Source organism: Cryptomeria japonica, chromosome 3 (assembly GCF_030272615.1).
Source record: "Cryptomeria japonica chromosome 3, Sugi_1.0, whole genome shotgun sequence".
Classification (NCBI taxonomy): Eukaryota; Viridiplantae; Streptophyta; class Pinopsida; order Cupressales; family Cupressaceae; genus Cryptomeria; species Cryptomeria japonica.
This window is the reverse complement of record NC_081407.1, coordinates 896,239,702-896,267,683: the sequence shown is the minus strand read 5'-3', so window position 1 is coordinate 896,267,683 and position 27,982 is coordinate 896,239,702. Positions and strand designations below refer to the sequence as shown.

The 27,982-nt window shown below is 35.8% G+C and overlaps 1 protein-coding gene across 1 annotated transcript in view; it reads right to left on the bottom strand.

Annotated features, from left to right (window-relative positions):
- LOC131059714 (sucrose-phosphatase 1) overlaps positions 1–27,982 on the bottom strand; it is a 155,153-nt gene that overhangs the window by 73,695 nt on the left and 53,476 nt on the right. Inside the window, exons 4-5 of the mRNA XM_057992726.2 lie at positions 9,562–9,756; positions 6,506–6,826 (exon numbers count right to left, since the gene is read on the bottom strand). Coding sequence (XP_057848709.2) covers positions 6,506–6,826; positions 9,562–9,756 — 516 coding nt within the window. The remainder of the gene's footprint in view (positions 1–6,505; positions 6,827–9,561; positions 9,757–27,982) is intronic.

Sequence of the window (27,982 nt, the reverse complement as noted above, 5' to 3'; positions counted from 1 at the left end):
AGAACAGTGGTTAGTGGTTGAGGAAGTGGTTGAAAGTGGCAGCTGAGAAGTTATAAGAAGTTAATAGGCATGGGTTAAAGCTAACAGGCTTCTAGAAGGCAGATTGCAACCACTGGATGTTTTCAATCCTGGCCACTGATTCAAATTGTAAAAACTATAAAAGATAAGGCCTCTCTCGTTGTAAAGGGTTAGACTTTAGAATTAGTTAGATTTTTAGGAATTGGAGGTTAGAATAGTTAGATGCAGTTTGCAGATTAGAAATAGAGTAGAATAGGACTACTCGAAGGAATTGTTGTAATGGCAGTTGAAATCAATATATGAACATTGAAGTATGGTGTTTGTGAATTTGTTTTCTTTAGTCTGCATGGTTTCCCTTCCGCTGGTCAAGTAGAGTTCGGTGATTTTAATGGTGAAGTGTGAGGGTATTTGATGAGGTTTCCAGTTCATACCATTGGGGGTCTACTGATTGTAGGTTGCCATGTATGGTTAGTCTAAACCTTACTATTGTGCTTAGTTCAACTGTAGGTATTTGTGTTAGGCTGCACCAAAATTGGGTGCCTAAATGAGTACCTCTAGTCTCAAAATCCTTCATTCCACAGGAGTTTGCACTATCCCTATGAAGTTGTGAGTATATCTCTAGCGAAGCAAGGGTTAGTTTATGGAAATTTGCTAACCCACAGCACCAGCCATTACTACCATTGTACTTAAGATCCCTAAACCATTCTCTTTTGTTATTTATCTCCCTAGTCTGAGAACCGCAGCATCGTCTGATGCAGACCAGCTTGTTGTAAGCGTATGTCCCTTTATGTTTACCAACAAAACACATCTAACCGTTGAGTTATCCCGCAATCAAGACCTGACATTTGGAACCTTGAGGTTGTCCCCTTTGATCATCCAGAACAGCATTAGGGATTTCCTTATTCAAGAGAGGATAGGCTACTCAGCATTCTATTATGTGTTGACCGGAGAGAGTTGAAGTACAACTTTCGCCACATCAACAGACATCAATGCTTCCCTTCGTGCCTCCTACACTTCAAACAAGATTAGTTGGGACTTTGGGGTCCCACACTAGAGATCTCTAACACATTAATGTGTCTTCAAAACAACTAGAAAAATGAGTTCTTCAACAAGGTTCTAAATTAAATCTTCATGATTTTATTCATAGACATGCCACAATGTTCGTTGTCAAGATGGTGGTGGAGCTTGAAAACTCTTACACTAGATATAAATTCTTGTCAAAAGATTTAACCTAAACCTTCAAAAAGGTTGTACCCATGTGATGAGTCCATCCCAATGGTCCTAGAAGCAAGCTCGCCCCTTTCCTAGGGTCCATCTATAATGCTAAATTTTCTCCTTTCCTAGGGTCCATCCATGCCATTTCCAAGTTTCTTATATAATATATAACATTTTAAGGGGTCGTTTCCAAAAAACACACTCATTCTCAAAGGTTGTCTTAGCAATTATACAATAAATATAATTATTCCTTCCTTTTAAAAGGGGTCTTAACAAATATTCATTATTATTTCCCCTTTTAACTAAAGGGTCATAATAACCTTTACTTTTCGATCTCCCTGTGTCCAATAACTTTTATACCCTTATAATTCCAAAGGGTCATAACTTTCTTTTTCATTTTGGGGGAAGAGTCCCACAATGCCATCACACCTCTCAACAAGTCTCCTTAGAATATCCAAGTTTATTAACTCATTCTAGGACACACTAGGAACTTGCCAGTTACTATTGTTATTTGAGCTCCTTTTTACACATGTCTAGACATATCCACAATTTCACAAGACAAGTGTGGAGAAGCAACAAAGTATAACATTCTCACACCATGACAATTCTTAACATCATCAATGCCATTGCCTTGATATCTTCCTATCTTTTTAGGATTTATAACAGCTCTTTTTTGCAGTTTTGAATCTTTGGGCCTTACTTGGACTAGCTTGTAGACTCGCCTATAAAAGATACATGTCTTTAATTTCATCCTCATTTGGACTTTATCACATTCTAGAATTTTACAAAGGCACTTTTGTGCATGATAAACTATAACTACCTCTGAAATCATTTGCAACACGCAACACCACCAACAATCCCTCATTAGATCATTTGCAAGATAACATTTCCATGCTCTTATCTACAATACGCATGTTTTATCATTCAAATGTTGCAATTTTACCCTCAAAAGACATCAAGGCAGCCAACAAGTCATCCGTTATTCTGTATAGGGATGCCTTGACAGCTTTGTTTCTTCATCTTTTATCACTTTTCCTCACTACTCTACTACTATCCACTTGGTTACTTTGGTTAGGGTTTGATTGAGGAGATGCTAGTCATCCACAAATGGATCATCAAAACCTTCCTACCTTCGTCCATCATATGCAATAGAACTCACAGATTCAGATTAGTGATCTAATACTTAGGAATTCTAGGATACTTTTACAATATAAGCACTCTTGGAGGAATTTATTTTCCAAGAGTTAAGATGACTTCCTATATTTCAATATGCATCAAAGGGTTTGATCATCAATTATTTCTTATTAGAATTGTCTCTATGGTTTTGAAAAATCTGCATTCATTGCATCAGCATTTGATATTTTTAAGACCCAAAGTTGTATTCTTTAACGCTAGCCTCTTTCTACTTGCACAATTTGGAAGGAAAATGAAATTAATTGTTTAGGTTTGAGGTATGCTACAGCCCTACAAAATTCAATGTGTAAACTTACTTTTTGTTCATATATGGTCAAATTGATCATCGGTTTTGTGTTGATCCAAGTCATTTGTGGTTTCCCTGGTCAATTTGCAAGGTCATCTTGTCATGTTCTATGCTTCAACCATGGGCAGAAACAAAAACATATCAGCAATAAACAACATATGCAGCGGTTGTTTCACTTGGCAATTCTGCCCAAAGCATAGTGATGAACATATCATATCACCTTCTCAAGCATAAGTTCAATGAAGACCCTTAGTCTATTATTTTATTTCTTGTAGGCTAATGGGGTGGTGCAAGAAAAATAATTTAATAATTTATCTTAAGTTCTTTAAAACCTAACTTTATGTTATATATAAAAAAAGACAACTTATGTTTTATTATTAAAAAAGTTAATATGAAAAGAGGGACCAAAACCAATGCTAAGATTGTTGTCCAAAAAATAATGTATTTTATAAAAGTTCTTCTAGTCAAATTTTCAAAAATAAAATTTGTAGGGAAAAGGAGAAAAAGGAAAATTATAGTTATTTTTCCTCAAAAAGCCTTTACAAAAAGGAGTTGAGGAATGTAGAGGATTACCAATCCATATTATCAAACTCATTTTTCTTGAGATGGAGCATTGTTCATCTTTTTTTCCTTAGGAATGAAACCCTTTGGAAAATAATGGATTCAAGGATGAAAATCCTCCTATCATTTGAATATATCCATCCAAGAATTATCATTGTGCAGAACAGCTGCAAAGTTTTCCAGTTTCAATTATTTTGGTTGTGTGGGATTTTTCAGAATATGTTTCAGCTTGGTGTGAAGATTTCCATTTTTCAGTGATTTGTGTGGCATGGGATTTTCATACATAAATATATATTGATGTGCCATTTTAATTTGAGTACGATTTTAAGAATATTGGTGGTTGTATTAGCTAGCTGTACCATATTTGCACTAATTTATTAGCAAGCCTGACTTTTTATATTGTTCTTTTATTTGATATCATATTGGCAAATCTTCGGAAGGTACAGTTGTACCCTAAACATAATTGCACCTTTTTCGTTGTCAAGGGAACTGCTGTTATTTTTATTTAAATGTTGCCAAACAAGTTACTTTCAGCCTGTCGTACCTTTTCCCATCTATTTTGTGCCTTCATTAATACACAAAAGGACCATAGCTATTTCCCATCTTGGTTACATCTATTGAAATAGCAATAGGCCACTGCACCATTCACTATGGGTGTGATTCATCATGTGAGGATATTTTAAAATGTTTTGGACTTTGAAACATTCAAAGGTAAGTCATAGCTTCAAAGGCTGCTGATAAATTTATGCTACCAGTCGTACCACTTAAGGGTGTAGTGATTATCTTGAGAGACAGCCACTCCATTCTCTTGGGATTTAATTATTTGTCAAGGTTGCATACAACATGGGTAGGCCATATAATTAATGAATTGCATATTAAATCAGATTTCAGCTATTGACTATAAGTTAATATAATTTCTGCTGTTAGCATTCAATCATGCAATTTATTAGAATAACATTTTTATTGTAATTTTTTGTGCAGTTTACCCCCAAAAATATTAGAAGAATTGTTAATGATTTTTGGTATTGCAAGTCTGGATAGCTATGTTAGCACAACATTAGATACTTTCCAGCTTTATATTTCTAATGTTGATCTATGCGCTACTCCAAATTGAGTTTTGCAATTCGTTTTAGAAAGCTTGCTGCTAAACTAGCTTCAGTTATTTTTAATTTCTGTTGGTGTAAATAAATATTCATTTTGGATATTATTACACTTACTTAAGTTAACTTAGGATAATGCATCTCTTCGTAGTTTGGATTTGAGACACTTAGGGAAGTGTGCACATAGGGATAGAGCTTGTAGGAGAAATTCCACCTTTTGTGGTCTTATTTTGCTGTTACACTCCACATTCGGTGGGTCATCCACCTCTTGTGGAATATTATATTATTTCTCCTACCTACCCTTAGTATTTCTTACCTACCCTTGTTTCTCATTGAGCCACATGTCATATTTGTGTGCTCATACATCCATATGGCCTTGCCTATATAAGCAAGCCTCTATTCATTGTATTGGTTAATCCAGTTGATCATTTGTATATTGATGAGAATACAGTTTGTTCTTGTCATTCTATTGTCTCTTTTATGCTTTTCATTGTGCCCTTGATCTTGGGAAAATCGTACAATTTCTAGTATGCAATTAATCTGGAAGGCTTGTTACCAAAATAAGTATTTCCATATTTTTGTAACAATTGTTGTGTTGAGTTGTGTGACGTGCCACCAACAAGCATTTTTTTGTAATAATCAATCTAACCCCTTTCACTGTATGCTCTCACCTTTCCCACATTGAGATCTTGGTGATCAAAAGGTGTCAAGCTTCATGCACTATCCATTGTGAAATTGCAAAATCAGAGAAAACATTTTTGAGGACATTACAGAACATCTCATTTTCCTCAAGTACAAGCTATGTACGTGAGTGGTTTAAAGTTTAAACAACCTACTCAACACTAACTAGATACCTGAGCCTATTCTACGTGGGTGTTGTTCCAACTCAACATTTTCCAGCACTATAGTAGGTTTCCTATCTAATACGATCTCTTAATAATATTTATTTCAGCAATTATATTAAATATACTATGGTGTAAATCGAATTTCCTAACAAATGTAGGCAAATGTAACCCCACGGTCCAATAATAGTACTAAGCCTATGTCCTTGAATGAGAAATGATAAGCTCGATTTTCCTCCAAACAGCTTATAGTGGAAATAGATGGATGTGGTTATCATGTTCCCAATAGTTGTGGTTGACCACATATATTAATAATTAATAAAAAGGCATCTTTTAACAGTTAACAATAGATGTGTGATGTCAAGAGTAGAGAAAGTTGTGCAAAGCAGTATAATAACTGTTCACCTTCAAATGCATAATTGAATATAGCTTATTCTCTCATTGCTAACAATAAAATAAATGATTAGCTAACAGTTTGTCTCTGTACTTTCTCAATGGAACAATCTTCTGTAGATACTCCTTTTATTAGATTTTAAGTATTATATCCTTATGGTGTCAATCTTTACAACTACTGGCATGAGTTAGTGCAATCGCAATTTGCATCTCTGTTGCTTTCATTATATTTTGTTGCCTTACATGCTTCTTTTGATTTCAAACAGTTCTATTCAGACTATCACAGTAAGGCATGTAACACCAAACAAGAAAGATGCCAAGTTTAGCACCATAAACATCCTAGATTGCAAGTATTGGTAAAGATTTCAATGATGGATATGCTTGAGATATGAATATACAAAGTAATATCCCACGAACATCACTGACTTGACTGGATAACTGCTCCAGAAAATAACTTCTTAAGTCATTTTAGCGACAAATTTTTGAAGGTTGTGCATTTACATGAAGATAAATTCTGAAAAATGGAAAATATAAGAGGAGAGATTGCTCAAAGTCTTTTACTAAATTCAATTACAATAAACATTCAAGAATCAAGATTGTAATGTGAAGCTACTAACATTGGAGATCAATCCATTAGCAAATGTTCATATGGTCATGTGGATGTTTAAAAGGTTGAGTAGAGTTGTTTTTTGTGTGCACAGGCACATGAATCTTGGGGCGCGAGAGAAGTAGTGGGCAGGGGTAGTACGACAAAGGGAAAGAAAGAAGGGCACAAGGAGGGATGAGGAGAAGGTGGGTTGGGGATAACATGCTAATGTGGTAAAGGGAAAAAAAGGAGAAAGACATTTATAGAAAGGAAATACTCAAGTTTAAAAGCATGAAATAGAAGCACTCACAATTACACCCATAACTCTTTGGTAACTTTTGTCATTGTTCTCAATGTGGCCATTTAACCACATTTCTAGAAATAAATTGAACTCTATAACTTCTCTTTTAGCTGCGCCATCTCCCAGCAACCTTTCCGTTTGAAGATCAGCCTCAGGGTAATCAAACTGATTATTTTTTATCTTTTCACGTGATGTATAATGTGGTCCAAAATTAAAATTCTGAAGAGCTTGAATGATCCCACCAGCACATCTCTCGCTTGCATGGTAGACTTTATTGATAAAATTGTGGGATTTGTACCATTGAATTAGCTCTTCCTGAGCATTAGAGACCTGCCATCTATGCTTTTCATATTAGATCCTGAATGTAAATTATAAATATTTAAAAAGAATATTCTGCTATGATTTTGTACAAACTAGCTTACGATGAAACAACTTAATCAAATTATTTCATGCAACTATTAGAACAAATACATATAAAACATGCTGACAATGCAAATTTCTTCACTATGTTTCAGTACTGGAGCAATCAGAAAGTTCAGATATTCTTAAAATTTTCTGGTTGATATAATTGTTTTTACTACAGGCACAGGTGTAGTTTTTATATTTTTCCTAAATGCTTTGGAACCCACATCATCATGGGCCACGTGAGCTTGTGTCTAATGGCTCCCATCATGATCTGAAACTAGGTCTTCATCATGGCAATGCTCAGAGTTTATCATTCAGTCATACCTACTTGACTACAGCTGCTATATTACTGGCATAACTTAATGCAATCATTAGCAAACAAATTATTATTTCACAGGCTTCATACAGTAACACAAAAAGCATTCTCTGCGGATACTTTTGTTTGGTATATTGTCATGTTTCGTTCAATTACACTTTGTTTTTGTGAGTAGGACATATTTTCTCTGTTGGCAGACAGTTTTCTCCATTTATAGATAAATTTGAGAGTAATCCAAAGTTCCAAACTTCAGCCAGAAGCCACTAATTCTCAGGAGGCTGATTTCTTTGTTTAGGTTAGTTTAAACCCATTTATAGTTTTTTTATTATATATATAGGCAGAGCATGGCTGAATTGTAATGTCATGTCCTCTTTTCAGATTTAAGAGAATTAATAATAGTTTTTGTTGAGCCCAATCACTTTATTAATGAGCAACTTAAATATTATTATAGGTCCTATATAATGTTTAAAAATGCTTTAAACACTTTATTCAAAAAAATAATTCAAAAAAGGTCCTTTAGATGTAATTTAAAAGTATTTTTCAATACTTGGAGGGAAAATAAATAAAAATAAAAAATAAAATAAATAGAGGGCCAGACAAAGTGCCTATAAAAGAGAACTCAATGCTCACATCAAATCATCCATTATCCATTATCATTATTTCTAATCTGAACTACAATCTAGAGCCCTAAAAGATGGAAATCCTTGGTTGGCAATTTATAAAGGATGAAAACCCTATTCGAATCTCTTCAAATTTGGGGACGAAAACCCTCAATCTCCAATTGGGCAAATTCTACATAAGGATTGAGATTGTGCTATAGCTCATTAACAATTAGATTTGCATGCAAATATCATGTTCACAATTTAGAGAGTCCCATAACTGATTGTTAGAGTTGTTGTTGCTGATTCAACACAATTTCACTGTTAGATCTTGAGTACCACATTTGGATTTTCAGATTTGGTTATCTATGTGCAATTGCTGTTAAACGGCAAATATTGATCGATTCATGTTAGAAATCCTGCCATACATATTAATAGGCTGCTCTACCATCAAAAATAAAGTTGTAGCTGAAGGAAGGAGTAAGGACTACCAAACATATATTAGGAGTGCCGAATGCCAAACGTACCACAATTTTATGAACTACAGCATGTTATGGAGGTCTTTCAGCTTTCTGTAACTATCTTTTGGCATCCGTTCAAATTTGGGTATATTCTTGTGAGTTGTTGTTGGGTATTATTTGGGGTTTATTAATAATTAGATAGATTTTTGGCTGTTTATTACATCATTTGTCATCAGTGAAGATTGGCAGCATTACCATTGCTACAGAAGGGTAAATATTAATTTCTAGATTTACCTACTGATCAAAGTTTATTATTGGTATTTAGTGAATACTACCACTACAATTAGATCTGAAGTCTAATTAGTTATTTGACATTATCAATTAATCACTGATTCACTACCAATATATCTCATAAATGTTTTCACTAAATTCTGGAATTTTATTGCTGTTAACAGCAGTATAGGATTAATTTGTCTTCAGACTTCATTTTTAGTTTACAAAAATTGCATGATGGTATTTCATTTCAGTCTGCTATAAACCAGATAAAATTAAATGTTACATTTGGCATTCAATTTCAAACACGAACAGAGTCAAGGGGCAATTTGTAACTTAGGGACGAAGAACATGACCACTATACCTAAAACTGAAAGCTAAATGCAAAATTTCAAAAGTGCACACTCAATTTAAAGGTAGATTCAAGGCTGAAATCATTTAATGAGGAACCATTGATTCTAATCATACCTGCCAAGGGTGACGTATTGCATTATTGAATAGCACAACCTTACTACATTAACATTTCTCTCTAAAAAGGTGATTAATCAATTGAGCAAGGGGCAGCAGTAGGAGAGTAAGAGATCTCGGAAAAACTACATAGCAATTCCTAGTCCAATGCCTGAATATAATTGAAGCTCATAAAGCTTATAATGTAATTATGTTTTGAAGTAATAAAATATAATTCCATTACGTAAATCTTTGTAATTCATTGTCTGAAAGGGTTGATTGTTATCATTACTGCATGATTAGATAGTCTTTCATTAGACCCTCCAACCACCACTATATCACCTACTTTCATCACAAAGGCTGATAATTTATCACATATATTTAGGTTTTTTCGGTCATCATTCCTAGTTTTTCAAAAGCATAGGTGTTGCCATATTTAAGCAAAGACTTATACCAGTTTTGACTTTAACAGTTTGCCTTCATTTTTTTTTGCGTCATCGTATTAGAAAATAGTGCAATTAAATAGAAGCAATGTAGAATTTATAGTTCAGTTGAGAAACATACAATAACTCCATGAACTCCTTCAACAGTGAATAATTCTATATCATTGCCTGAGTCTCCACATACAAGGACATTCTTGGATAGTGATCCATCTTTCTTCATTTTTCTCATCAAGTAAGCCAGGGCTTCTCCTTTCCCACCCATTTTAGGAAGCACATCAAAGGCTATTCCTCCACTGTAAATCAGTTTCACATCAAGCTGATCACACACAAACAATAGAATATTAGCTAAAACATTTATGTTCAAATATCAACCATAAAATATAGCTAAATTTTGCCTACTCTTGAAGCATACCATAGCATAACCTTCCAGGAATTGATTACACCTGTAGTCTAAAAATCTTTTACACAGATTTGATCAAATGAATCCTGAAATTGAAATCTTATTCATGTTAATATGTTACTACTGCCAGTGGTTATTCATAATTGCAGACTTCCTTCTAAAGACATCCTGGTCCAGAGATTGTAAATGGAAAGCAATGGTTTTATAGAACTGCAGCAAAGAATTAAGTTTTTCAAGAAAAAATAGAGCATAAATTTTTTTTTTTAGTTTATTAGATATATGGGTTGAATCAAGGCCCACTCCCCTTACAACATTTTCAGATTATCAGGCCTACTACATCAGCATGAACAACACATAATGTCATGTACCTATACTCACTGCCATATACCTCTCCATCTGCCAATTACCAATAGGACTACCACTGCTGCAATTTTTCCATTTACTCCACTTGCCTCACACTTCAGCACTATCTAGCCACATCAATTCCACATCATCCAGTGTTATCAGGATCCTTAGGCAAAGTTGAACCTTGGTCTCCATCATGAGAACCAAACCAACCACTTAAGGACAACCCAATTGGCAACGATAAAAGTATTAATCAATGTGCATTTCTTTTATACCTTTATTGTGAATATAAAATTATATATCCTTCAAAGACATTTATGTTTCAAGTATTTGAGATGTACTCACCCTCAATATTTCAAGCTAATGATCCATCCTTGAATTGCCCGTTACTGGGCCAATTAGTCAATGGTGTCGTCCATAGTTGAAAAACTCTGCGATTTTTTTACAGACTGACGGGTACTCGCGCGTCATTTCTGACTGCGAGTTACGAGCCAAATAAATCCCGGCCAAGTTATTCTGAAACTTGTGGCGATTTTGAGGTTAAAATCGTGGAAAATTGCAGAAAATCAGCGTAAAAATCGCCACTTAAAAGAAAAAAGTATTAAATATCCGAAAACCTATTTTTTTTAACCATTTTTGGGCGTTTCAAGCCATGACTGAGACATTGTGTGTCGACACAAAAATGGAAAAAGGGCGGTTTTTCTTAACCTCAAACACCAAATTTTCTACATTTTTGGTAAGTCGACGATTTTAGTGCTGCAGTTAGAAAAAATCACTGATTCAGATTCAATTCAGGCTCCGTTTGGAACATGACAAGCAATCGATCAAGGGCACACATTGAACGATTAACAGTTTTAACTTCATGTAATTTAAGCCGCATTGTTGTATTAATCGCAAGTTACATATAAGGTGATTAGTACAACATTTAGACTTAAGTTTTAACAATCGCCTTAACGCTTAACACTAACATGTTACATATATGTAATAACGAGTTGATTGATTACAATTAATAATAAGGGCACTTGATTATTATAATGCTAATTTTTAGAAATTGTTATAAAAATTAATATAACAATAATATGTATTAATATTTAGAATTAATATAATATTAATTTAACAATTAATATTAACAATAATATAACAATATCTAATTATTAATATCTTTTAAAGTATTATAGTTAATAACTTATCCCCACTAATATAACAATTTGGTGTATATGTGTGTTTTTTAATAAATAACCTATCTCCACTAATATAACAATTTGGTGTATATGTGTGTTTTTTAAGAATATTTTTAAAAATTATATATTTTCAAATGTTTGATAAATTTGCCGAGTTATTGCCAATTTTTTTCTGAGTTATTTGGCGAGTCCTGAGTTTTTAAAAATTTTGGGCTGGCCGAGTTCAATTTTTTCGACTCTCATCACATGTTTAAATTATTGTGATTAATAACATATCAATCAAAAGATATCTTGTTGTCCAATATTTTGAAATGGACACAGTAAGAGATTAAAACCCCTCTTGTAAAACTAAGAATGAAATCCCACTCTAAAGAATGGAGTTTGAAAACAACACAAAATTCTTATAAATGAATTACAAATAAATTTTCTTTTTGACAAAAAACATGAATTGCATTTATTAACAACCAAGGGCTAATAAAAAACAATTACGTAAAATAAAATTTATTATAGCCCTATGCCAAATTAAAATTGATTAGAATCAATTAGCTTAGCACTTTGCATATTGGAGAGGCAAGAAAAGCACTTTACCAACTAGAGATATTTACTCACACTAATTCCTTGCAAATAGCTGATGCTCAAATCACAAGAAATAACTGAGCCACAAAGAAACATTTTAAATCTAATTCTTAATTTTGGAAGAATGAAAACAATAGAAGTCTATATGTAATGCTACTAATCAAGAACAACACATGAAATGCTCAAAGGAGCATAATATCAAATATGTCTTACTACACAGAAACAACTAAGACCCAAGTCTATACCAATAAGCAAGAGCTACATGAAGAAATTATTGCAAAAGATTATATAGTTATGAATCTCCTTTGCATTAACAATGGACTCCACTTCAATCTCATTCCACAAAACTCTCTTGACAAAAATTATGTGTCCTGCTACATTGCATTCTAATATATCATCTTCCCCCACTCCAAGTTCTGTTATATATTTATACACTCAATTACAAAAGTAGTACAAAATGTGAACCGAATGGTTATGATCGTGTCTCTTAAAGTTCCTCCAGCTTTCTTGATCATTTTTCATTTTGTGTTATTAAATAGCAACAAGTTAATTAAGAGTATCTGGTTGGATTGTTCTATATATTTTGTCTGTCTTCTTTTCTAAATTTCATATTTGATCTCTCAAACATCTGCAAACATTTTACTCAAAGAAAACAAAACTATATTTATTAGTTGTACCCATACAAAAAAAATTGTATTATATCAAGTTACAAGCTGAGAACTTGTAGTTTCTTGATTGTGATGCCATGTTTAAGGCCTTGTTTCCCTTGGTTACCAATGTTGAACATGTCATTTTTAGTTAACACCCTTGCATGGGCTAATGAAAGCAGTTATCAGTTATAAATAGTTTTAACTTCCTCCAAACTGTTTAACTTTCTTCAAACTGTTATCAGTTATAAACAGTTTTTATATCCTTAAAACTGTTGAGGTACTTTGTCTTCATTGGATGGTTTCTACAACAAAAAAAGGTTAGTTGCTAGCAGTTACAACTTCCTTATAACTATGAATACCTGATCGATAGTTTGATGTTTTTATATTTTGTTGTGTGAGGCGTGGGTCTTGTGAAGTGAGATATTTCTGAAGTATTGAATGGAGTGGTATTTCAGTAAGCACTAAAGTTTTTGTTGAGAGATTTTTTTATGTAATGATTGCAGCAGTACATCTCTTCAAATGAGGACAGTTCGAGTGTGGATGGCATCAATCATTATGAGCCTGGAAAAGTAACTTTGCAGCTATTACTGAATGATTCAGTGAGATTACTTTGAACAGAATTTCTGAAGTTGACAAGATTTATTTTGGAAATACTTGCTTGAAGATTTCAGGTGTTGTGAAGTGTGAATTAAATCAGTTATAATAGTGATATTTTGAAATTCTTTTTGATGAGTTTATTCTGAGTTTGTGTGAACAGGATTGTTGAAGGTTGCAGACATTACTCAGTTTTTAATAGTTTGTATGCAGATTATTAAATTTGTCAAGTGTAAAATTGTACAAAGATATCTGAAGATAATAATGTTCAATTTGTAACAATTTACTTGTATACATTCAATGCTGTAAATTGTAATAATTCAGATCTGAAAACAGTGACAAGTTATTTGATTTATGACATTCTTATGGTTGGTGCCTCAAGGGCAAAATCGTGAAATTCAAGAATCAAAGTTTTACCCATTTGGAGAAGGAAGAATGATATTTGCAGCTGACTATGATGTTGTCTTAACTCTCTTAAGTCTTCATCACAGCATTCCAAGTTCACAATCAATGTCAGATTTGCCGGCATCTCCAACTCCAAAGAAAATGAAATACAAATATGACAAATATCAGAATCAGGTTGCACCTTCCCAAGTTTCTTCTCCTTTGGATCGCATCAGAGACACAAAGATAGGGCACGTTGATATGGCAGAATTCGTCAATAGAGTAGAAGATCCACAGGATAATAACTTGCAGCGGCTGTTGGACAGCCATATCCATCATGCATCTTCCTTACCGGTGGCTGCCCTAGAACCTGAGTTTGTTCTTGCCTGCGCCCATCATTTTGACAAGGAATCAAGATTCATCAAAAATAATGATAGTGAAGCTATAATTCGTCTCGATGCGGATACAATCGAGAAAGTCTTCAGAATACCTCCTGCACCTGTTTATATGCAAATCACCAAAGAAAGTGCAGCGTAATATTACTTGAAGAGGGAAAAAGATTGCAAGCGGCACATCAATAGGTGGATCCAAGAGCCACGACCTTCCTTCTCAAGGTGGGCAAAGTTGTACCGTTGTGATTTCAAATGGGAGATAGGAGACACCATCACTCTTCTCAGCAGGATGATGGGCCTTGAACATTCCAATGTCTTTGAGCCATGGATGTATCAGTTCATTATGTTCATACAACAGTCACATCACATTTCATGGGGGGAAGTCATCAGCGATGCTTTGTGCGAACAACTTGCAACAGTTCCTACCACCATGACCTTCTTCATGAATTCCTATTTGGTATATTTAGCAGCATCACTAGACACTTTCCAGGTCTTTCTACCAAGGGTGATCGCTCACTTATACCAGTTTGGGAATATTATGACCAGTTGCCATTGAAACCCAGCAGACTGCATTTCAGAAGGGTCCAAGATGCATTCTTCGGATATCTCATGTGTAAGTCTGACAGAAATCTCAGGAACAAGAGAGTATCAGATGAGGCATGGGTCAAGGTGTCTGAGTATGGGTATTTGTTTCTGCAATTTCCCACCTTCACCTATATGAGGATAGGATGCTATGATGGTCAGCCATACATGCTTCCGAGATACCCAACCGATAAGATAATTCTTATGGAGTTGGGAAGACAGATTATGCCTGTTCACACTTTTCAGTCTGCTAGACACAAGGTTGGAATGGGGATCTCTACCACAAACCCAATGAAAATTGGTCAATACTCCCTTGTCACATCTGTGAAGGCTAAGGCCATGGAGGCTGAATTGCAGGAAATCAAGCTCAAAAGGTTTAAACCTAGAGCTGATTTTGATTACAGAGGTATGAAGGAGAAAATCAAGAAATCCTTTGGCCATGTTCATCGCATTGAAGACATTTGGGTAGATCTCCGTACAGAAGCTGAAGTCCTCAAGATGGATTACTGCAGGCTCACTATTGAGCAAATTGTTGATTTGAACTTGGCGGATATCCCACAAGGGATGATTGATGATGGGCATATACTTGATCCAGAATACACTTCACGGAGGGTTGAGGAAGCTCCACTTCCTTTGATCCAATGGTCGCACAAAGAGCGCATCTCCATCCTTGACAGATTTCAGCCTATCTTGGCCAACACTAACGCATGGCTGAAAAGTAATGTTGTTAGACTTATCAAAATCAAGGTTGGTAAAGATGATTCTACAGGGCCTCTTGGACGGAAATTTTAGATTCAGATTGACAAGAAGGAGGGTGTTTCATCTTCGGGCACAAGGATCAAGTTACGAGTCAGTTGTGCAGTAGTGCTTCCTCTTGAGGAGACGACTATTCGTGGGGCAGCAATCTGATGACGATCCTAAGTCTCCAGTTTCAGACTCGCCTCATGAGGCCATTCCTCCAGTTTCCATTGAGACGCCTCTTTCTCCTCCTGATTTGCTCGTAGATGAGTCTCCTCAGAATGCAGTTCCCATTTCAGCATACGAGCCTTCTCCTGATCGACAACGAGAAAGTGTGTTGAAGGTTCCTAAAGATAATCCCACTTGCATTCAGTTATCAGAAATTGATACTTCCACTTCTGGTTTTGAAGAATTCATGAGGCAATCTTCATGTCCATTGGTAACTGAGCAAACCGTGGTCGCTATTCAAACAGATATTCCTCCCAGGGTGACCACGGTAATTCAAACAGAAACTGCTTCTCCTTTGCCTACGACTGCTACTGGAAGTGAGTTGATGACTTTGCCTCCATGGCTTAATTCTTTCACCACGAAAAGGAAGAAGCAAGAGATCTCACCTGATGCCTTTGACTACCAGCAACTCAAATAGTCCAAATCCAAAGTTGCTAAGAAGGAAAAGACTATCTCTAGGGTAACTGTTGATAGCAACAAGATGAAAGTAGCTGAAATTGTGGAACCTATTGCAGATAAACCACTTGATGAAATGTCAGCTGCTGATTATAAGGTTACGAGGATAGAGTTGGGCTAGCAAACGCATGAGGTCATTAAACATGATGCTCAGTTTTTTGTTGCTTCATTGGTGCAAAGGTGTCATGATCTTCTAGCAAAGAAAGACAAGCTAGAAGAGGAAAACCAACAGCTTATGGCAGCCATTCATAAAATCACAAAACCTACTGCTCAAGGGAGTAACTCCATAGGTTCTTCTGGTTCCCAAGAATCGATTCGTGGAGTGTAAAGGGCTTCTCAAAAGGTACAAGCACTGGATTCCTGGATTGATCAACTTCATGATCAATGTGTACAACTAATAAAAGACATTTTTCAGATAATGTCTAAACTAGAGACCATTGAGGAGAAACTGGATCAGACTTCTAACACTTTCAAAAAGAATCTGGAAAGTGTTGAGAAAAGTCTAACAATCTAACGTACCATGCCCCAACATCAACTGAATATTTTGCAGGAGCATGCCATCATCTCTTCCAGGGTCATGTACTTGGAATTTGAAGAACTCCTGGAAAACAAGACCCTTGTTCTTAAATCCCTCATTGACGAGATCAGTGATGCAAGGAGATTCTGGGGTGAAGTTTACCGAGATATTGTCTCACATTGTGAAAGGGCCTCTTGCAACATAATAAGTCAGGATGGAGAGCTGATTCCAGAAGAAGACGTTCTTGCTGAATTACAGATAAGGATTCATAATGAATGGAGGAGCGAACAATTCTCGGCAGCTTCGATTCAAGCATTGATGAAACACCAAGCCTTTCTGAATGAAATCCAGTCTATCCTGGATAAAAACAATTTTGCGCTCCTCCGCTGTCACGACACTATTGTGAAGACTATGGTTGTTGCCAAGAACACCCATGAACCGAATCTCGATGAACTACAAGCGAGCATCCAGAAATTTCAAAGATTTGTGTCTTCACAAAATGCAACTTAAGTGTTTTTCAACACTTAGTTGAATTTTCCCTCTTTTGTAATCTTTAGTTGTAATTTAGTTTTGGCAAGTTACATGTAAAAGTATTTTTTTTTGTAAAATGCAAGTTACACATTACTTGCACTTTTATAATTACATGTAAGGCAACTACAAGTTGTGTCCGATTAGGACTGCAGTTGGACTAAGTCTTAGTTAGTTGGAGTAACTCTTAGTTAGTTAATGAAGTCCCAGTAAGTTATTGAATGAGTCTTGGTGGTTGAGAGAATCTCTCAAGTTACTTAGGATCCTCCCGCCTTTTTCTCAAGGCTCCTCTTCTATAAATACTTGAGGGTCTATTGTATTTTTTATCTTTTGGGAAAGCAAGCAAAAACTCTGCCAAATTTACAGCAAGAAGTCTGAGCTTATGTATGTGAATTGAAAGTTTTGAAGAATAATAAAGAAGGATTACTCAAGTTTTGAGTCTTTGAGCTACATGTTTGAGTTTGAATCTTTTTATTTCTTCTATGCAAAGTATTTCTAAAAGAGCTTAGTCCAATCTGATTTGAAGTCTTTGAGCTGCAAGTAGAGAAGATTAATTAAAATAGGAAACTCTCTTGAAGGAACAGCATGTCTTTGAGCTTGCATCTATTCTTGAGGAAAAATTACTGTTTGATAAGAAATAGCAGCAAGTCTTTGAGCTTGCATTAGTTCTTGTCTTTGTGTTGAAAGAATAGATTATTCCAGTCTTTCAGCTGTTATCTTTTATTCGTTGTAAAATTTAGTATAGCAAAGGGTAGATAGGACTTCCAATAGTCAAGTCTTTGAGCTTGATATTGCTGTCCCGTCCCGAAAGAAGTGACGGAAGTCTTTGCGCTTTCAGGAAACTTCATTTCCTTTCTCTCATTTCACTTGAAAGTAGTTACTGCTATTCATATTCAATCGCTATCCTTTTCTGTGAAGAGAAAAGGATATTGTCTTTCTTGAAGAAAGAAGGAAGACTGTTGTACCATCCTATTTTTAGTTCAGTTTTAGTTAGATAGGGGGAGCCTTCCCTTAATTAGGAGAGTTTTTACTTGTGTGTTGTGGTTGAAGCCACAATTTTGTATATTTCTCCAAATGTACAAAATTTTCAACCAACATGTACAGAGTTGGTGCTCTTTGAGTTAATAAAAGGGAATTCTTTTCCTAGTGGTTTTTCTACTCCAAGAGGGTTTTCTACTCATGAAATCTATGGTGTTATATGCTCATCCTTGTCTCTATCTGTTTCATTAGTTTAATGCTCTGATACCTGAGTTATTAATATGTTTTGTTGTTCACAAATCTTATCATGTTCATTGATTATATATTCTTATTTTGCATTACATGTGATGTTCAAGTTTGTTTACTTTTGCAAAAGTCGGTTATGATTACAAGCATTACAAGGATTATTCAAACTGTATATTGAATAATCAATTACATATGCTTTCATAAGGTCAAGTCTAATTCTCTAAGGGTTGGTATCTCATTGTTGCTCATTTGTTGCAAGCTATCAAACAAAGTTGTTGTGTGTAATGTCCCCACTTTAGCAGTTGACCAAGTGTATGTGCGTTAGCCTAGCTCTACATGGTCCCGAGGGCTAACAAAGGGTTTAAGGGGATCCTAGAGTGTTTTGGCCTACTCATTTCCAGTTTGGGCTAAAACGGAGTTGATTTACTTAGTTTCAGGCATACTTACTATTTTTAGTAAGTCAGCAGGACACAACAGAGGCTAGCTTTGGTGATTGGATTCGATACTTCTCGGCGAGAGCTTTCCGACGAGCTATCACTCGCGCTATTCGGAGTCCGATTGCTAATATATTTTAATGCCTGAAGTGTTATTAAAGTAACATTTAATTTAATTGTAAAATATTAAAGTGTTACTTTAATATTTATTTTATGGTGATGTGTGCAAATCAAAGGGGCACCCAAGGGAGACATAAGTGAATATTTTAATATATTTTATATTGCACATCTTTTATCCCACATTGCTCAAGTGAGTTGGGTTGACCCTTGGAGAAAGAATAAAAGGAAGCTTTTGTGGCTTCATTCGGGGGTTGAATATGAGAAGAAATTGATGTGTGAGTTGCAGTTCCGTTCTTGGCATTAGGGGACGTCTATCCTCTCTTGTGACATTCTAGACGTCATTCCTTTGGGGTTTGGCCTTTGGAATCCATTGCTATCAGCTTCATTAGCAGGCAGATTGGGTGCATCTCCAGCTACAGGCAGATTTGGTGTTTTTGCTCATACCTTCTTCACTCCTTGTCCAATGCTTATGCCATTTTGAAGGGATGATTTTATGAGGATATTGGATTGATTGAAGACTAATTAATACTGTAGCAGCACTGTAGCGCAGCACTATTCACATTACTCTAGCACGACACTATTCACGTCACATAGCGCGGCACTATTCACGTTACTGTAGCACGGCACGATTCATGTTACTGTAGCAGCAAGATGGGAAGTCATTGTTGGAACATTATGTCAAAAATGCTGGAGTATTTAGTGAGTTGAAAAATCTGCTATGTATTTGATTTTATTAATTCCGGAAATAATATCATATCAGCAGTAGTTCAATCTTCATGTTGCATATTATTGTAATTTCCTTCTAGTTCATGTTATGTGATTTCAAATCTATGCAAAGACTTAAAAACAAACAAATATTTCATTTCCGAAGCCATAAGGGGGTTTAAACATTAAACGGAGAAATAAGGAGTTGGATGCAAACTGCTTGACTAAATTCCTATCAGCAGTTGGTTTAGTTTTTGGGCATTCTAGGGTGTCCATTACATTGAGTTCTAATTTTTTTTATTTGCTCAAATTGGGTCAAAATTCCATTCACTCTGATTCACCCCCCCCCCTCTCAGAGTGAATCCACTTCCAACAAAAACATCACTCAATCCAAAGGATGGATTGTCAAAACTGCAGATGTCATGTTTAGATCCTTCTTTCTCAGGAGCTACACATGTAACTACCTTGAAACATCCTTTGCTTGCTGTTGCTCTGAAATTTCCAGCAAACTCAAGAGCATTGTTTGGAAACTTTTTAAAATCTGAAATGTTTTAAGTCGTCATGTATCAATTCATCTCATGAACAAGATACATTACCAACTACAATTGAAGGGCATTCATTACAACTTATCAACTCAAATATTTTGTGAAATGTCCGACTTGTTGGCCAAATCCAAAACTCCAAATAAAACTTCATACAAGAATAATGCAGCTCAAAGCAAGTACCAACCAAGAAAGAATCTTCAACTAAAATCATCAAATTGAATACCCAATTTACCTTCCAATTCCTTATGTAGTAAGGAATAATGATGCCTCCTAGTTTCATATCACTCCTAATGCAATCTTCATCTACCTCCTCATTTGCATTTTTCATATTTGGTGGTCCTCCAGGAGAGTAACCAATCACCTCATGACATGAACTTATAAAATATCAAGTTAAAAACCACACTCCAAATCAAATCCTAAATCTTCTCCTGGATCCCATACCCTGCTATTTTCACCAAGTGTGATGCTCCAACCAGGAGTTGTTCCATCATCCAACTCAAAAAGCGGATTGTCATATGTCATTTCAACACCCATCTCAAACAATGGGTTATCAATAATCAGCACAAATTTATTCTTCCAATCATGTTCATGCAAACAAAAGTGAACTTCTGCTATGATGAATACTAAAATCAGAACTTTCATATCTGTCATCGATGACTCCAAGGCTAACTCAAAAAGCGGATTGTCATATGTCATTTCAACACCCATCTCAAACAATGGGTTATCAATAATCACCACAAATTTATTCTTCCAATCATGTTCATGCAAACAAAAGTGAACTGCTGCTATGATGAATACTAAAATCAGAACTTTCATATCCGTCATCAATGACTCCAAGGCTATCCCAAAGCACCTGTGCGTCTCCATTATCATTTTCCATAGTAAACTGTGGGTCCGAATCATTAAAGAATCCATCGCCAATAGCTGATTGAAGCCACCAAACCTTTCATCTGAAAGAATATTAGTAAACTCATCACCAAAAATATTATGGAATTCAATAGTCTTAGTAGCATCACTAGATAAATCTAAAAGTGGTTCCAAAGCTGTTGATATGTCCTTTCTTTCATGCTCCATTTCATCCGAATGTTCTGTTATGAACCTCTCTTCTTTTTCCTACTTCTAATTGGTTCTTACACTAGAAGAATCTTTTTCATTTGCTTTTGTTTGTTTGTTTTTTGGTTTGCTTTTTTTAAAAGAGAGACCTTAACCAATGAGAATACTCATGCAATTCTTTTAAATTTTTGCCATAATCTTGACAAATCTTCGTATAATTTTGGTGACTTTGTTTCAATTCTATCAAGCTTTCTACAAAGGTCTCTTCAAAAGTCTTCATTTTTCTCATTGGACCCTTCAGGATGGTAGGATACTCCTACTCTAATACCATTGTAATATGCTGCCTTGTTAGTAATTTTTTTGCACTTTTACCTTAGAGTAATTTCGTCAAATAATTTACATACATTTACTGACAAAGTACATTAACTTGCTATTCCATGAAAACTGCCAATACAAATAAATACTTGCAATACTGATCTAATTTGTTTCACTCATTCATAGCAGATACATGTCTATGGAAAAACAACATTAACATCATCTAAAACTGAAATACATGAACCATACAAACTGCTGTTCACAAAATCAGGATGTTTTGACATTCAACTTGGATATTACAATCAAGTATGCACTTAGCAGATAGACTAAGCATGAGTATCTTCAGGAATATGTGTCTTCTTTCTGCTAAAGGTCTGAAATGTCTTCAAATTCACCTTCAAATGTTAATACAAAGATTACTACTAGTCTGCCATGATATTTCTGACATATCACAATCCACAAACCACCAAACCCAACCTTTATACTCAGAAAATATAACTCAAAAGTCCACTCCAGCAACTAAATGCAAGGAAAGGCACAAGGGCAATTCACATAAGAAATTCCAATCATTTCTTTAACTGTCCAAACTGATCCAGACCTGTTAGGAACCCTTAAATGCCTCCAAAGATGATTTTGCAACCTCCAAACACAAGAAAATACCTCACAAATTCCAATGTGCCAATACCCAAGTTGGGCACTGCCTACAAGGGGCAACTTGGGCTAGAAAAATAAATGCCAAACCAAAACCCACATAATATATATGCATCCTCATTGCCTAGCCAAAGAAAACCTTTGAGACAATACCCAAAGTAATCTCTTATTTTTGGAGATATGAGAAAAAATGTGAATCTCAAGGTAGCTAGAATAGTACAGCCAGCACTAGAAAATGTCTCCAAAAACCCTTGAAACTCAAACAGCAGTTAGGAAAACCAAACTAGAAATGCACTATGAAATAACTATAAGATATCTCCAACAAATACCAACAAGAGTATATCTTTCATATCTTTCACTACTGTAGCTGGTCTTCTTCAAGAGGGATTTTATCCTTGTTGCCGGGAATAATCATTATGTCATGTTGTCATATTATGTTATGTTGTCGTCGGTAATTATGAGTTACGGCAGTCAGTTAGTCGTCCTGAAGGGCAGTTGGACTCGACGGTTGGTCGCACCCCTTGGGTATTATATATTGCATACTTTCCCTTCGTAGTGGCATCATCATAGTCGTATCTGGGTGTGATGTTATAAGCACTTGATGTACATGGACTGTTGAATTAATACAGAAACTGGTTCTTTAATATATTTCCATTATGTTCTGTGCATTTACTTCCTGCATTTAATCGTTTACCTATATGTGACAAACAGTCCTCAAGAAGGATAAGATAGACCAAGTCCAAATCTCAAGAACCATGCTGGATTTTCTCAAAGAGATATATCAAAAATAATGAACTCAACATCCCAAATGAGCTCTCAAATCCCCTTTTTATAAGCCTTTTTAGGGAACTTTCCAAAAACTACCTTATAAAATCACTTTATTAATTTAATAAGCCTTTCAACTCCAAAAAGTGATTTAATTTACTTTTAAAACATTTCCAGCACATAAAGTCACTTTTAAGCATCCCATAATTTAAAACTTTCCATTCTCTTTCCAACAAGCTATAACGCTAAGGTGCCTAATAAATATTTTTTTATTAAAAAGACAACCTTGGTGAAAATAACTAAATATAACTCAATATTACACTTAATTAGTGGAAATGGCCGAAAAACATCATTAATGAAATCTGATTGCATAACAGTGATCTTGACAATAAAAGATGATAAACAAACCTGACTGGGTGACTTACTAAAAAATGGACGCTCCCTCCCAGAATCTTGGAGCCTAAACTAGAAGCCGAAAATAACATCCGAAAATGTCATATGACTCCTCTAAACCATTTGAGCTCATTGGTAACATCAAATTATTCCTCTAAACATGCTAACACAAACCCAAAAAGTCAGCAACAACTACACTATTAGAGAACCTAAAATGGGGACAATACCCAATATACCAAAAGGGCATGATAGTAGGATCCACCCAAATTATTAGATCACATCGCATGAAGTTATTGAAATAAGGGTCCTCGAGTGGATCTTGACCCAACTTTGTGTTGTTCAAATGATAGAAATAGTGGATTCAATTGAATCCCTAGACTTGCGATTACTCGTTCAAAATCACTTTCGAGTATTGGCAAAACCACAAAAGTTACCACCTCAATGCTCACAAGATCATACAATACAATTAATTCTGAGGTCAACCACCAAACACTTGACAATATTGATAATATTGATACCTATATTGCAAAAAACAGAAATTAAGAAGATGATCTAGGAATTGCTTGATGCAAGGGTCATTCAACTAAATTGACTCTTATTCCTCCCCAATGCTCTAGGTCCAAAAGAAAGATGGGTTATAGGAGTTGTCTAGATTTTCAAGATCTAAACAAAATTACTATCAAAGACAAGCTCCCTATTCCTCTAATTAATGAATTGGTAAATGAATCGTAGGCACCATTTCTTCTCAAGGTTAGATTTACAATTTGGCTACCTCTAGATTTGCTTATGGAAAGCAATATCCCTAAGCTTTTTGAACTCATGCAAGCCATTATGAATTTATCTACTACCATTTAGCCTCACAAGTGCACATCCGGATCTTACAATCTAGTGAACCACATTTTTCAGCAATTCCTTTAGAAATCCATACTAGTTTTCTTCAATTCTCGTGTACAACAAGATGTGGAAAAATCATCTAACTAGCTTAGACCAAACCCTAGACGTCCTATTAGATAATCAATTATTTGTAAATGTTCCAAGTGTTATTTTTGTTCATTTGAGGTGGAATATCTCCACCATATTGTCTTGATAGAAATTGTTAAGGTGGATTCCAAGAAAATTGAGGATATGCAAAACAAGCCAAAACTAAAACTCCTAAATGTCTTTGGGGATTATCAGGTCTCACTAGTTACTATCACAAATTCATCAAAGACTAGTTAAATTGCAGCTCCTTCGACAACAATTTTAAGAAAAAAATGCATTCATGTGATCTGAATCAACAAAGCAAGCCATTGACCTTCTCAAACATGCAATGTGTACCACACCTATATTTGCTATGCCTGATTTCTCGAAACTGTTTGTCATTGAAAGTGATGCTTTAGTGCTACGAATTAGCATAATGTTGAGGCAAGAAGGCAGACCCTTGGCATTCACCAGCAGGGCACTAGTGAGCAACAATCTCATGAAATCTACCTATGAGAAGAAAATGTAGGCCATTCTTCATGCTATAACTCATTGGTGACCTTATCTTTATGAGCAACATTTCTACATCGAGATGTATTTCTTGTAATAGCACCTCTCTTTACGCAAAGAACAAAAATTGGTCACTAAAGTATTGGGTTATGATTATGAAATTATATCTAAGGGAAAGAAGAATGTTATGGTAGATCCCCTATCTCACAAATTCAACTACCATGGGACATTATATGTTTTATCCTTACCAACTCCAAACTAGTCACAAGAGGTGAAACAAGAGTGGCAGCAAGATGCATAGGTTTAACAACTCATTCATTAGCAAACAATCAATCTGACAACTATGTCCAAGTACTCTTGGGATGGCCAATACTTGTGTTATAAAGGGTGTATTGTGCTTGCTATGAATTCTACTCCTCAAGACAAATTGTCAAAGAAATAACACGCATTGTCGTCAACAAAGCATTCGAGTCTCTTAAAGATGTATGAATAAGCCAATGGAAACTTCTTCTAGGCTTGCATGAAACATGATATCAAAAACATCGTTGAGTGTGATACACGTCAGTGCCATAAAGGAGAAAACATCAAGTCTTCATGCACTCTATAGCCATTACCCATTCTGATGCCAATATGTATAGACATCTCCATGGGTTTTATTAAGGGATTTCCTAAGTTAGGTGTCAAATCAATCATTCTTGTGGTGGTAAATCATCTCTCTAAGTATGCTCATTTCTATTATATTCTTGGTCGAGTCCTTATAAAGCCTCTATCACTAAACAAGCAATCATTGACGAAATCTTCCACCTTTGTGTGGTATACCTGCTTCCATTATCTATGACAAAGGTCCCACCTTCACCATTTACTTCTAGTAGGATTTGATTAAGCTAAAAAGAACACAATTGAATATGAGCTCAGCATATCACCCACAATCTAATGGTCAAACTAAAATAATAAATAAATGCTTCACTTCAAAGAAGCAAACTCATTAAGCTAAGTGGTTGCCTCTTGCTAAATGGTAGTACAACACCTCTTACAATCTATCAACCAAGATGACACCATATGAAGTCATTGATGGCCAAACCACCACCATCTATCAAAACCTGCCTGTTGACGCAGGAAAAGTACTTCTACTCATTCGGTCAACACAGAATAGAATGTTGAGTATCCTATCCTTCATATCCTATCCTCTCTTGAATAAGGAAATCCCTAATGCTATTCGGACTGATCATAGGGGATAACCTCAAGGTTCCAACTGTCAAGTCTTGACTACTTAGGATAACTCGGCAATTGATGTGTTTTGCTAGTAAACATAAGGGGGCTTACAAAAGCTACAAGTTGGCTTTCATTTGACGATGCTTTGATTCTCAAACTGGGGAAAATAAATGAAAAAAAAAGATAGGGTTCAGGAATCCTAAGGACAATGATAGCAACAATTGATGCTTCGGGTAGTGTTGTGCGTTGCACACGCTCCCTGTCGCCGACAGGGTCCCCCTTCCTGTTTTTTGAGCCTTTCGTCCTCGCCCTGTTGAGTTTCGCGCAGAGTGTCTCGCATCCTTTCGAGCGAGTCCGCGACTGGTCCGTGAAGTGGTGATGTCAAAGAAATGAGCCGATGAATCCATCAGGGTAGTCCAGCCCTCGGGCACGATGCCAAGAGTTTGTTCGAAATTTTGAAAATCGCCTTGGATAGGCGTAAGGTGATAGAAATTGGCGAAGCCCGCCAAGCAAGAGCAGTGCGTCTAAAGGTCGCACGAGGACCAAAGTCGCCGCTTTTCGCACAAGAGCTACGAAGTAGATTGCATAAGGTTTGTCTCCGCGATGTTTGTGGGATTTGAGTAAAGGATGGTTTTCGCCTGCTGGTGAAGGAGCGAATTTCCTGGCCAAAATGTCAAAGTTTTTAAAGTTGCGAAACTTGCCCAAATGCCTTAGAGTTTCGTAACCTCCAAAATCCAAAATTTGTAGAATCTGGTGAAAACTGGTCTAAAGTCCGAAATTTTTCTTAAGTTCCCAAAATTGCCTTATGGGCCCAATTTCGGACCCAGAGGCCAAAATGTTAAAATTTCACAAGGTTAAAAAATTGCTAAAAACGCCTAGGGGGCCGAATTTCGGACCCTGGGGCGAAAATTTCAAAATTCAATGTTTCCCAAATGGTCCGAAAAATGAGAATTGTTGCAAAAAGACCCTTTAGGTCCGAAAATCACTTGAAATGCCCAATTTCGGACCTTGGCGCGAAAACCAAAAAATGCGAAATGTTGCAAAAAGACCCTTTAGGTCCGAAAATTACTCAAGTCTCCCAATTTCGAACCCTGGGGCCAAAATTTGCAAAAGGTGGGTTTAGGTCCGAAAATCTCCAGCTCACCAAAACACCAAACATCCGAGATTTGTAAAACGCGTTTAAGGGTTCGAAGTTTTTTACGAAAGGCATTTAAGTCCGAAAACTTTTCTAACTTGTAAAAGTGTTTAATGCTCCGAAATTTGCAGAATCATGCAAATGGTCCGAAATTCGTAGAACTTGCGAAAATGGGCCTAGGGTCCGAAGTTTTCAAAAAATTGCGACATGTTAAATAGCTACGAAAATGTTCAGTTCACAAAAACACCCTAAATGCTCCGAAATATCTCCAGTTCACAAAAACCCAATCGCTCCGAAATTCGCCAGAAGTGTTAAAATCGCAGAATTCCGAGGGGAGTTTATGGTTCAAAGTCCGCCCTTAGGATTAGATAAAACAAAGTTTAAAGTTTTGAGGGGCCTCCATATTCGCCAAAGGGTCCGAAGTTGCATTCAAGGTAAAATGCGTTTGAAATTCTAAAGTCCTCTACCTCTCTGAAAATCGTTGCATACAGGCCCAGATATAGAAATTCAAAAGTGATAAACCCCCTCCATGCTGCTGCATTTCCATGTAGAGAGAGATCACGTCTGATTTTGAAAGGGAAAGAGAGCCGATTTCTCACGATTTGCATTCAAGGTAAATCACTACAAACAATTAATCGTTCGAGTTCAGATTGCCAATTACCCAAGGTAAAAACCGTTTAAAATGATAAATTCCTTTCAAACAGTAACCGCGAAAATTTGAATCACGGAGATAACCGTTGGAGTTCAAAACTTTGCAGAATCATCCATTCGTCTTCACGCAGCAAGGTCGAGCAATTCTTCGACATCCATTTTCGTCAGGTAAGTACGCTCTGTCTTCCTTGATCATCTTAAATGCTTATAAATCAAACAGACATATGTGCGAAATCTGATTAAAATGCTTAAATTTTCGAAATCTGCATCTCTTTCGCTTGTAAAACGTTGTTCAAAG